The sequence below is a fragment of the Tenrec ecaudatus genome, chromosome 1, assembly GCF_050624435.1.
Source record: "Tenrec ecaudatus isolate mTenEca1 chromosome 1, mTenEca1.hap1, whole genome shotgun sequence".
Classification (NCBI taxonomy): domain Eukaryota; kingdom Metazoa; phylum Chordata; class Mammalia; order Afrosoricida; family Tenrecidae; genus Tenrec; species Tenrec ecaudatus.
The window spans coordinates 24105045-24117228 of record NC_134530.1 but is presented as its reverse complement, the minus strand read 5'-3'; the positions used below and the strand labels follow the sequence as shown (position 1 = coordinate 24117228).

At 57.0% G+C, this 12184-nt stretch overlaps 1 protein-coding gene across 2 annotated transcripts in view; it reads right to left on the bottom strand.

The window, feature by feature from the left end:
• The window catches only part of CRTC1 (CREB regulated transcription coactivator 1), a 66042-nt gene that overhangs the window by 23753 nt on the left and 30105 nt on the right, over window positions 1-12184 (bottom strand). For both annotated transcript variants that reach the window (XM_075549051.1, XM_075549052.1), the window contains exon 2: window positions 1339-1440. In XM_075549051.1, the coding sequence (XP_075405166.1) occupies window positions 1339-1440 (102 nt within the window). The remainder of the gene's footprint in view (window positions 1-1338; window positions 1441-12184) is intronic.

The window sequence follows — 12184 nt, the reverse complement described above, 5'->3', positions numbered from 1 at the left end:
TCCGCCCCACCCCCACCCCCAGCCATCTGGCCTTAGGCCCTCTGCCCACCCCCAGCAGCAGGGCCCACAAGCCCCTTTGACATGAAGCGTCCTCTTCCTTCTGGAAGGCAAGCAGTGCTGGGTTCAGGGCTCCCCCTCCTCCATACCCCACTTCTGCCTCTTCCTCATGGCAGATGGTCCCTATCACCAGGGACCCTTCCCCCGCCCCAGGATATACAATCAAGGCCTAGAGAGTAAAGACAGGCCTTGCTGCCTCCAGGGACGCCCAGGACTGACACTGGTGAAGCTAAGCCCCTGGCTAACCTAGTCTGGTCCCAGGCTGGGTTGGGGGACCCTGACACCCACGTGTTTCTGAGGCCTCCCCATGCAGCAGGGTGCACATGCTCAGAAGATGGGGGCCTCGTGGGTGGGCATGGGACAGACTCGGGAGTCCCAGGGGGCAGGAGGCTGCATGGAACAAGGGGGTGAGAAGTGGACACGTGTCTGGCCGATGGGCTGTGGGGGTGTACAAGGGGTGTGCCTGGGCCTGGAGTCTCATTCACCAAAGAAAGACACAGGAGCTGCCACCTGGGCCTGAAAGTGCAAAACACCGAGACCCTCAGAGACCGGCTCTGTGCTGAAATAGTCCCGCTCCTGGAGGGAGGAGGGGACCGAGAGGAGTGAGGAGAGGAGGAGGAGGAAGCTAGAGGAAAGGGACAGGGATCCAAGCCCCCACCCCAGCCCACAGCAGCCCCAACTGGCCAGACAAGGAAACTGAGATCCGGCCCGTGGGGGAGCCTGCGGCTGGGAGGCATCTTCCTTCAGGTGGGGGACACAGTTACAGCTGCTGCCCAGCAGCCCAGATGGCTGACTGCAACGCTGTGGTGGCCTGGGTTGGTTCCCAGCAGGGGGGGAAGGTGGGTGACGGGTGATGGGGGGCTCTACCAGCTGGGGGAGGGGGCCTGGCTAGAGGCCCATTTTACTCCCCCACCCTGCCGTCCTTACTGTGAAAGCAGCGAGCTCGTCCGCGCTGCTCTGCTCCAGGCCGCGCCGCATGGGCCCCAGCCAGGAAACGTGGCAGAGAAGTGGGGTCAGGCGCTGGGGCTCCCCCTTGGGTCCTCAGACTTTCCAAAAAGCCAAGTGAGACTCAGCCAAGTCCAGAGGCCGCCCCCTCCCACGGCCCGGCAGGTGGAGCGGCTGCTGAACTTGGCGTCCAGGCCCCGGGCCTGCTGACAGGGGGGGTGCTTCCTCTGGGGGCGGGGGCGGGGGTGCTGGCCATCATCGAGTGGCCTCGGCTGTCTGCACACCCGTCAGCTGTGCTTTCTGGCCGGGGTGGGGTGGGCGCACCTGGGGGCTCACCTGGAAGGGCAGGTCTGTGCCGCCACTGCCGAGCTGGTTGACGTTGGGCAGGGAGCCGCCATAGTACTGGCCGCGGCTGGGGCCCAGCTGCAGGTACTGGAGCTGCGAGAAATGCAACAGTCACTCGGGGCCATGCAATCTGGGGGACAGGGACCCGGACTCGGTCCTCAAAAGACGCCAGCTGTCTGAGAAAGGCGCCCCCAGAAAGTATGGGGGGGGGCGGCTTCCCTCTGAGCTGACTCAGCATTTGCAAGTGAGTGTGAGAGAGGAGGGGCCCTGGATGGGGGCATGGTGCTCATGGCCACCGGGGATGGCAGTGGGACGCCCCGGCCAGACCAGGAGTCAGGGCAGAAGCAAACCTGCAAGGCAGAGACATGTCACCCTCCGTGGTGACTGGTACAGGGAGTCCAAGGCCATCTTCCAGACCCAGGCTCCCTGGACTTCCCATGCACGCCACCAGCCCTTCCAGGCATTCAAGCACCTTGGACACTGGGTCCCGGAGTCCCCCGGGGAAGGTGCTATCGGGCTGGGGGTGGGGGGCAGGCCACTGTGGTGGCCACATGCTCGGCAGCCGAGCGGGTTGCTAGGTGCGACACTGTGTACGTCAACAAGGCCGCCCGCCTCCCTCGAAAACAGCTTCTGGCAACCGTGCACACAGCCGCTGGGCCAGCCCCCCCCCCATGCCGTTCCCCACCGCCTGGGGGGCCTCGGGGACGAAGGGAAGCGAAGCGGGGAACTGGCCGCCCGCCCGGGCAAGCACCTCACACAGGTAAACAGCTGTTTCCTGCGGCTGCAGGGGCTGAGCCAGAGAGCTTGGGCCCGTTCCCTCACTGGCCCAGTTGGGAGTTCTCTTGGGGCTGCCTGGGATCTGGACTGGGGGCCCCTGCCCACGAAGACATCCACCGAGACCACCCCTACTCTCTAACAACGGCTCAAAGCCTGCCCTGGGCCCGGCTGGCCCCCAATCCCTCCTCCGGGCGTGTCTCACAGCAGGCCTCAGTCTGCCCTCTGAGGCGGCTCAGACACACAGTGAGTGTCCAGAGCACACTAGGCCAACACAGACGTCCTCACAGGGCGGCTGCCACCACCTATCCAGGTCAGAGAGAGCAGGTGTGCAGACATGGCAGGGCTGGGACAAGAGAGTCATTGAGGCCACCCACCCCGATTCCTCACAAGACTGACATCAAGTGCCCCAGCCACACCCAGCATGCGCGCGCGCACACACACACACACACACACACACACACCCGGTGGCCCCCATCCCTGCCCTCTTTGCTGGAGGGCTCTCCGCCTTTGGGACAAGGGAACCTTGTCACGACACTGACCTTCCTTTTGATAAGGTACCACATGGAATGAGAAGCCCTGGTGGTGTAGTGGTTAAGAGTTGAGCTAGTAACTGCAAGGTCAGCGGTTCTAAACCAGCAGCTGCTCCAAGCGAGAAAGACGAGGCCTTTACTCCTGTACAGAGTACAGTCTTGGAGACTCGCAGGGCAGATCCGCCCTGGCCCAGCGGGTTGTTCTGAGTCCGAATGGACTGGATGGCAGTGCTGTTTTGGTTTCCAAATGGAGCTGTGAGGCACCCTGGTGATGCAAAATCAAGCGCTCAGCCACTGATTCAGGTTGGGCACGTGGCGCCCCCAGTGGCTCTGCAGGAGGAAGCACTGGAGGCCGGTAGGGAAGTTCGACTCTTATCAAATGGGACTGCGGTCAGTTGGCAATGACCCAGCAGCAGCCCACACCGTAGAGCTGTGAAGAACAGGGTAACCTTGACCAAGGAGCCAGTCTAGCTTCAGACCTGCCTCTCGGGGTGACCGCCGAGTCTGGAAGATCCTCCCTGAAAAATCTCCGCTTACCTCAGAAGATCTGCCCCAACAATGGGATTCAAAGCGGGGCGTGGGCCACCCCAGACGGTCTGTCCCAACAAGGGGACTCAAGATGGGGGGATTCCTGGACCGTGGAGTATCAGCTCCACCCCAGCAGGGTCCCGGGCTCACGGAGCTTCCTGGTGGGCCACGCACTCACTGCACTGCAGCGTACGTGTGCCCGGGGGCAGCAAGCAGCGCGCAGGGCCCGCTGTACGAGGACAGCTAGGCGCTTGTGCGGGTCACTCTTCCACAGCCTCACTGCGTCAGTCCGTCCTGGCGCACAGTGGCCCCAGAGGACAGAGTTGACCCCGCGGGTTGCCAAGGAGGTACAAAGTCTCATCCTTGTTCTGAGAAGCAGCCGGCGGGCTCCAAGTGCTGGCTTTGTGGCAAGCAGCCCAGCGCTAACCCACGCTGCCACCAGGGCCTTCCCAGGCCTGGCAGCCACTCGTCCAGCGTGCCTGTTCGGGCCGTTCCACAGGGGCGGGACCCTTCTGGACGCACTCGCTGATGATGTCTTCCACGCTCACCCGTCACCGCACGCGCCCCAGAGTCTCATTCTTCTTCAGGGTGCAGACGGTGAACGTGCTCCGCCGCTCACAAAAGGTTAGGGCTCAAAGCCGCTCTGAGGACCTTAGGAGAGCCCCCAGAGCCGGCACCCATGGGTGGGTCACCGAGCATTCATATGCCAGTGTGGCAGCACATCTGCTGTGTTTGCCCATTCGTCTGCTGGTGGGCATCTGGGCCGTTCCCACAAAAGGGGCGCCGCGGACCCCCCTGTATACATTTGGGGGGACACACGCTTTCATCCTTGTGGGGTGTCCACCTAGGAGGTGAAGGGCTGGGTCCCGTGCCGAGGCTGTGTTTGACTTCTGAGTGCTCTGTGCCCAGCAGCCGAGGAGAGGAGGCGGGCTCCCATTCCTGCGCCTCCTTGCCAATGCTCGGCGATGCTTTCCACTTTCCCGATGGGAGCCGTCTGCCTGGGGGTGGCAATGGTGTGTCACTGCGGTTTGGGCCTGTGTTTCTCTGGCGACGGATGAAGCCGAGCCTCTCCATTTAGCAGCCTCGTTGGTTAGAGGTCTGTCCCAGTCTGTGGTCCTGTTGCAATTGGGCTCACTCGGTTGGTTGAGTTGTAGGGTAGCTTTACCTGTTCCAGAGCCTAGAGCTTCCTGAGACCGGGTGCCCGCCTGACTGCCTCGCCTCTGCCCGATGCGTCCCTTTCTTGCCCGAGTCCTGGGGTGCACAGCAGTTTTGAAAACTTGGGGGCGGTCCGATTCCTCTATTTTTGCTATGCTGCCTGAGCTTTTGGGGTCACATCCAGGTCCTGAAGCTCGTGCCCCCATGTTTCCTTTTAAGACTTTCCGGGTTTTGCCTTCCACGTTTCCGTCTCCTGGGAACGGAGGTCTGCCCTGGCCCTGTCCAGCCGTGGCTCCTGATGCCTGTGGGCTACGCCCGGCACGCTGGAGCCCCTTGACAAAGAGGGAGTGTGTGTCCCACCCCCGGCCCCGTCCCCACCACTACCCCTCCACCACCCCCCACTCACACAGGCTCCAGCTGAGTTGTCCAAGACGCTGCACAGCTGCCCCGAGCTGGCCCGGAGCGTGTAAACACAGCACAAACACACAAACACGCCATGCGCCGGAATGCCTTTAATCAGGCCCACCGCTGCTGCTGCCAAGTTTTGGGGCTCGGGGAGCGGGGCGTCCACGCAGAGCACGTTCTGTCCCCCTTGCTGGTGGTGGCGCTCGGCACAGACACGGGATGTAAGGGGGAGGGGGAGCCCGGTGGGTGAATGGGGCCACAGGGGAGTCCTAAGGGGCCCCGCCCCACCTCACAGGCAGGGACACCGCCTCAGGGGCGACACTCTTAGCTGAGAGCTGACCATCTGGGTCAGGGCTGCCCTTCCGGTGCCCCTGCCAGCCGCCACAGTCTCTCCTCTTTCTGCGTCTCTCTCCGTCCCTCTGTCTCTGTCTTCGTTTCTCTGACTCTGTCTCTCTAGCTCCGTGTCTGGCGAGCTTTCTCTTCTCCGATTCTTTTTCTCTGTCACACTGGTGTTGCTGTTCGCCCCCCCACCCCCACCCCCGCCTCACCCCCCTTTCTCTCCTTCTTACGAAGCACAGACTTTATTAACCTTTGTTTAAACTTGGTTCCCAGGCTCATCCGCTCACTTGGCTGCGAAGAGAACCGTGTGGAATTCGGCGGAACCTGGAAGCAGCCGCTGCTTCCAAGGGGCTTGGCTCAGACAGAGGAGGGGGCCAGCTTCAGGAGCGCGCCTTTCTGAGCGCCCCCCCCCACCCCCCGTGGCAGTCCTCTCCAGCTGCTCTGCTTTAGCGGCTGAGTCCATTCCCCTGGCTTTTGGGGGCCCCTTGGCTCCACACTCCCACCCGTGGAGCCCCCCCCACAGGGTGGCTAGACCCCACAACCTGTGTCACCCTCCTCTGGGCCACCACGGTCCCCTGGGCCCCGCACTGACTGCCCGCTGGGGCCAGCCTGGCCTTTTCCCTCCCAGCTTGTGGAAGGAGGCAGCTTTCCTGCTCCTGGGCCAGACCACATCCCGTCCTGCCTGCCTGCACCCAGAACTTCAAAGGCCTGTCACCCGCCCCACCTGACTCTTTTCAGGGCCCCATCTTCCCCTCCCCAGACATGCACCTGGGCGCCCTTATCCTCCCTGACCATCCAGGCTGGGTGTTCTCATGGCCCTGACCATCCATCCGCCCTCAGGACATTTTGGGGGGAACCCAGCCAGCCCACCACAGCGTGCACGGGCTCAGCACTGCCCAGAAGGGAGGTCCAATGGGCACTCTTTCCTCATTCTCACTCGCCTCCCACCTCACTCTGCACAGCCCCCCTCCCACTCCCGAGTGCCTCCTGCCCCTGCAGGGGCCTCCCCAGGAAAGCTGACCCCAAATGAGAGGTCATCTCTCTTTTCAGCCCAGAAACCTACCCCTACCCCATGAGGCAGTGTGGAAAGGGGTCCTCGGACCCCCGAGCGGCCACCAGCTCCCCCTCCAGGTCCCAGTACTGCTCAGGCATCTCTCCCTGCTGCCTTCTGCCAGTCCCTCCCCCATGTGACATCGCCGGGTGACAGGAGTGACACCCCTCTCTGAGCTGGGCCCCTCCCTGGCCTTCAGTCCCCACAGCTGCCTGGTCTCAAGAGCCTGCCCTTCATGGTGTTGGTGAGGCTGCCTCCACCTCTGTCCCTGCTGGAGCTCTCTCTGCAAGAACCGCCCCCAGGAGGGCCGCCAGCCTTGCCCCGGGCCTCCCTGGTCAACCATGAAGAACATTCTAGAAAAGGTAAGGTAAGGCCACTGACTGGCACACCTGGTCCCAGGTCCCCACCTTCTGACCAGTGATGCAGGGAACAGCTCTGAGCGCAGACCTACATGCTGGATGAGTCCTCCGGGAGAATGTGCCAGAAGAGGAAGTCCTGCCCAGAAGGGCCATTATGCAGACCTCAGTGCTGCGGCCAGCCGCCTCAGCACACCCTCCCGTCCACAGAACTCTAAGGCCAGAGGCTTCCGCTGACCTGGCAGAGCCTGCCTGCCCCCAGCCTCAGGCTGAGGCCCCCCCCCCCCCGACCATGGAGAACACGGGGGCTCCCGAAGAGCAGACTGTGAGCCGCAGGCCGGTTCTCAGCTTGGGGTCTAAATGACACGGGGCTTGGGGAACATGGTGGGCTGAATGGTGCCCCCCACAAATGCAAGTCTGCCTGGAACTTGTCGACAGGACCTTTGGGAGACAAAAGTCCTTGCAGATGTGGTGAAATTCAAGACTTCAAGATGAGGCGCTCACTCTGGATTAGGGTGGGCTCTGAATCCAATGACCAGTGTCATTCCATAGGAAACCCAGACAGACAAACAGAAGTAGAGCCTGGAGTGATGCGGACACATGCCTAGGACCTCACGGAGCCACCAGAAGCTTCAGGAGACAGGACTGGGCCACCACTAGGCCCTCAGGGAGAATGTGGCCCAGCTGAAAGGCTGCCAACCTGATTCTGGACCTCCGGCCTCCAGAACCGGGAGACATGAAGGTTCTGCTACTAACCCAGCGGTAGTTAACGAGCAAAGGTCGGCCGGGGCACTGGGCTATCTGAAAAACCCGGTTACGTGGGCTCAGGAGCCCTCGTGGCGCAGTGGGTTCTGTGTTGGGCTGCTAGCCGCAAGGTCAGCAGCTGGACTCCACCAGGCGCTCCGAGGGAGAAAGACGAGGCAGAGTTCAGAGTCTCAGAAACCCGCCGGGACAGTTCTGCACTGTCCTGATGGAGCTGATGGCAGCGGGTCTGGTTCGGTACATGGGCCCCCACCGCTAACAGCAGCTGTAAAGTTCCAACAGACAGCTCTGGTGAGGCACGGCCCAGAAGAGGAGGGGGGGACGGCCGCCCAGCTCCAGGGTTATACTCAGCGTCACTGACGTGCACCACGGGGAAACTGCTGCGCTGAGATATGTTCTGCTGTGGATTCTCAACAACAACAATAAACACACTTTAAATAAATAAACTCCGGTGGTTTTAAGCTGCCTGGCTTGTGGTCATTTGTTAAGCAGCCACAAAACACTTGTACACACGTCTCCCCAACTCAGGGCCAGATGCCATCATCTGCCGCCGCCACCACCACTCCAAAAGCTGAGGCCTGGTGGGTGAGTGGGTGGGATGGCCCTGGCACCACGGAGAGCGGGCTGGGCGGTACTGAGATTCAGGAGGCCCCTGAGCCCCCAAGGGTGGCCCAACCCATCTCAGCGATTCCCCCCAGTGCGATGCCTCCCCCTGCCGCCTCTCTCTCTTTCTCTTTTCATAGGAAAACAAAATTGGATTCCAGAAAGCCAGGGAACAATACAATTCCCACCCACTCCTGCCCTGCAAAGAGCACCATCCTGCCTGCTCTGTGCTGACGGGGGGGGGCGGGGGGGGGGAGAGGAGGTTGCCACGGGGACCCTGCGCACCCCTCCTGCCCCTGGTCTGCCTGCCACCAGGTCCCGGTATATGTGAACACAACGTGACATGACCTGATGTGCTTCTGCTGGAAGGGGCTCTGGGCTCGGGAAAGCCGGGCTTCCTGTGCATCTCAGACGCTGCCTCGTTCCCGGGCCCAAGGCTCTGCCCCAGGGCTGCCCGAAGCCAAGGCCATCAGCTGCAGCACGGTGGCACGCTCTGGTTGGGTCTCCCAGGCTTGGGTCCCTGCTCACTCACAGTCACCTAGACAGATCTTTGGGGTCTCCTTTGTGCCCCAAACATGCGGGCCTCCTTCTCGGGGGGCAGGAAGAGCTGAACAAATACACACACTGTTCCTGCTCAGAACATTTCCCCCAAGGTCTCCCACGCCTCTCGGGGTGCCGGTGCAGTGTGGCTGCCGTGCTAGCCCAGCCTCGGCCACAACACGCGACCACGCATGGGGCAGGCCCACGTGCTCCTGTCTGGGGCCGTGCGTCACCCTGTCCTTACCAAAAGGGCCTGCCCTGAGCAAACTGAGGTTCTGGGGGCATGGGCACATGGGGGACAAGGGAAGAGGGGTCCCCTCGTGACTGGGGTAGAGCAGACAGAAGCAAATGTCAACACTGGACCTGAACTGACCCCTGGGGCTCAAATTTCACCCACACAGACAGGTCTATATGGTAAGGTGACCAGACGTCCTGATATTAGCGGGACAGTCCCAATTTTTAACAATTTGTCCCGCGGCGTTTTAAAAAAGTCCCGATTTTTGGAAAGAATGCATGGCCAGCTAGGGAACGGCAGGAGAACGGGAAGGGGGTATATGGTTTTCAGGTGCCATGTGGCTATTTCGCCAGGATATGCGTTTTATATTATTTCTGTTAATTTTACAATGTCAAACTTTCATGATAACAAATAATTGTTGAGAACTGATTATCGAGAACTGCTTATCAAAGTTCGCATTGCTGATCAGTTGTTCGAATTCGACCGCCATTGTTTGGACTTAATGAATGATGGCATTTGGGGCATTGGCAACGACGAGAACATTTTGTAACTGTCTCTCAGACGACACACATCGTGCTGCGCGCTAGCGCTGGTTAAACAAGGGATGTCCACAAATCAGCTATTCTGTTCGTGCTAAGTTATTTTCTTCGTTGCCATAAGTTGTTTTCCAAAAAAACTCCTGTATTTTGGAGGAAGATGCAGCAGTATTTAAATATCTTTTATGTTTCTGGGTCTCTAAGTGCTTTGAAATATCATTCTTCCCGCCGTGCAAAAATCATTCAATCATATTACTCCAAATTTCCCACATAGTAATATTTCCGAAACTGATCTTTTTAATGAGGTATCATTATTAAATATATATATAGATAAGAAAAGGTTAAATCTTGGGCATCAGCAAAAATCACAACAGAGAACAAATGGTTAGAAATATTTCATCATTTTGAAACAAACCATGTTCCATACAGTAATGCACTAAAAATTGTGGAATACACTCTGCCCTTACCAGGAACTAATGCTGTGACTGAACATGTTTTTTCTACGGTAAATAAAGTGTGGACATCAGCAAAATCACAATTAAGTGCTGAGCCTTTGAAAGCCATTTTATGTGTGAAATATAATTTAACAAATTCTTGTGAAAATTTTCATGACCTTTTAAACAACGACAGCAATCTACTAAAAAAATTCACACATGAGAAATATGCCAAAGAATAACCTAATACTATACATAATTTTTAATGTATTATATTTGTAAATTGTACTTATGTTGAAATTAAAAATATATATATTACAATACTATTTTTGCATTCTATGAAAATTTTTGTTGCTCCATATAGCCCAAATTTTTAATCAAGAACACCCCAGCCCCCACCCCCCGTCAATGGTGTCCCGCTTTACCAAGGTTAAAATCTGGTCACCTCACTAGATGGGGAAGACTGGAACTAAGGAGGTACTGGCTGCTGGCACTGAGCAACCATGTGAGATCAAGACAGAGTTCAGCAGGCTAGGGAAGGAGTCGCAATGCAAGCACAGAGTGGGAGAGGGATTAGGGAACCTCCGGGCTGAGGGCTGGATCAACGACATCAAACAAGTGTGTCTGGCTCTGCACACCGTCACCCAATTCTCTCTCTCTCTCTCTCTCTCTCACACACACACACACACACACACACACACACACACACACACACACACACACACACCTCTAAATACTACTTTGCCGTGGAGCAGATGTTCAGCCAACAGAGCCGTCCCACCGTCTCTACATGGACAGTTTTTATAACATTGATCACGTTCCGGCTGTTACTGTCCTCACCCTCCTCGAAGCCTCCTCTCTCGCGGACGCGGGGTCCCATAATGTTCTAAAAACAACACAATGAACAGGCGGCCTCATCTTCTCCCAAGGACAAGGAAGTCTGTCTGTCCTGGTAAAGACGGACAGCCTCAGAAACCGTAAGCAGGAGCTCTACTCTGCCCCACGGGGTTCTCTGCGGAGGCATCGACCGGATGGCAGCGTGTGTGGGGGGTGGTGGTAGTGGTGGTGGTGGGATTGTTTGGCTTGAGGGATATTCTTGGTTTAAGCTTCAAAGATTATCTTGGGGAAATAATTTCTGGGGTGCACTGGGTGCTCCCTAAGAATTTGAAATTCTGTTCTGCGTTTTTCCCCTTTTGAGCCTGATCTTCTACAGAATCTATGATCAAAATGCTCAGTAGTGGCTGGCGGGCATCATCTATTGTTTCTGGTCTCATGGCAAAGGGGCAGTTAGTTGTTTCTCAAGGCAAGTGGACCTACGTTCCATGTCCTTCTCCTCTTCCTGACTCTCCCTCTGTTGTCCCGGGCGAAGAGTCCCACTGTGACTTGGATGGAGACTTGCAAACTTTCTTTTTAGAGGATCATTTCATTGGGGGCTCTTACAGCTCTTATATAACAATCCACACATCAATTGTATCAAGCATGTTTGTATATATGTTGCCATCATTCTTTTTTTTAATCATTTTATTGGGTGCTCGTACAGTTCTTATCACAATCCACACATACATCCATTGTGTCAAGAACATATATATATTTGTTGCCATCATCATTCTCCAAACATTTGCCTTCTACTTGAGCCCTTAATATCTGCTGCTCATTTTCCCCCTCTCCCCGCTCCCCCATCCTCATGAACCCTTCATCATTCATAAATTATTATTATTTTGTCATATATTACACTGTCCGATGTCTCCCCCCGCCTTCTTCTCTGCTGTCCCTCCCCCAGGGAGGAGGCTATACGTAGATTCTCATAATCAGTTTCCTCTTTCTACCCCACATTCCCTCCATCCTCCAGGCATCACCACTCTCACCACTTGTCCTGGAGGAGTCCTCTGTCCTGGATTCCCTGTGTTTCTCTAGTTGCTATCTGTACCTATGTACATCTCTGGTCTTGCCAGATTTATAAGGTAGAATTGGGATCCTGATAGTGGGGAGGGAGAAAACATTTTAGAACTAGAGAAAAGTTATATGTTTCATCGTTGCTACCCTGCACCCTGCCTGGTTCATCTCCTCCCCACAACCCCTCAGCAAGGGGTGTCTGGTTGGCTACCGATGGGCTTTGAGTCTCCACCCTTAACTCACCTACATTTTCAATGATATGGTTTTTTGTTCCTTGATGCCTGATACCTGATCCCTTCAACAGCTCATGGTCACACAGGCTGGTGTGTTTCTTCCATGTAGGCTTTGTTGCTTCTGAGCTAGATGGCTGCTTGTTTATCTTCGAGCCTTTAAGACCCCAGATGCTATATCTTTTGATAGCCGGGCATCATCCGCTTTCTTCAGCCATCATTCTTTTCTAGACATTGACTTTCTATTGAGCCCTTGGTATCAGCTCCTCCTTTTTCCCTCCCTCCCCGACCCTCGTGACCCCTTGATAAATTATAAATTATTATTTTCATTTCTCCCAGGGTTTCTGTTGTTCACCCCCCTGGGGTGGGAGTGGTTATGTGTCAATCACTGCGACTGCTTCCCTCTTCCTCCCCTCCTCTCCCTACCTTCCTAGTATCACTACTCCCATTACTGTCCCTGGAT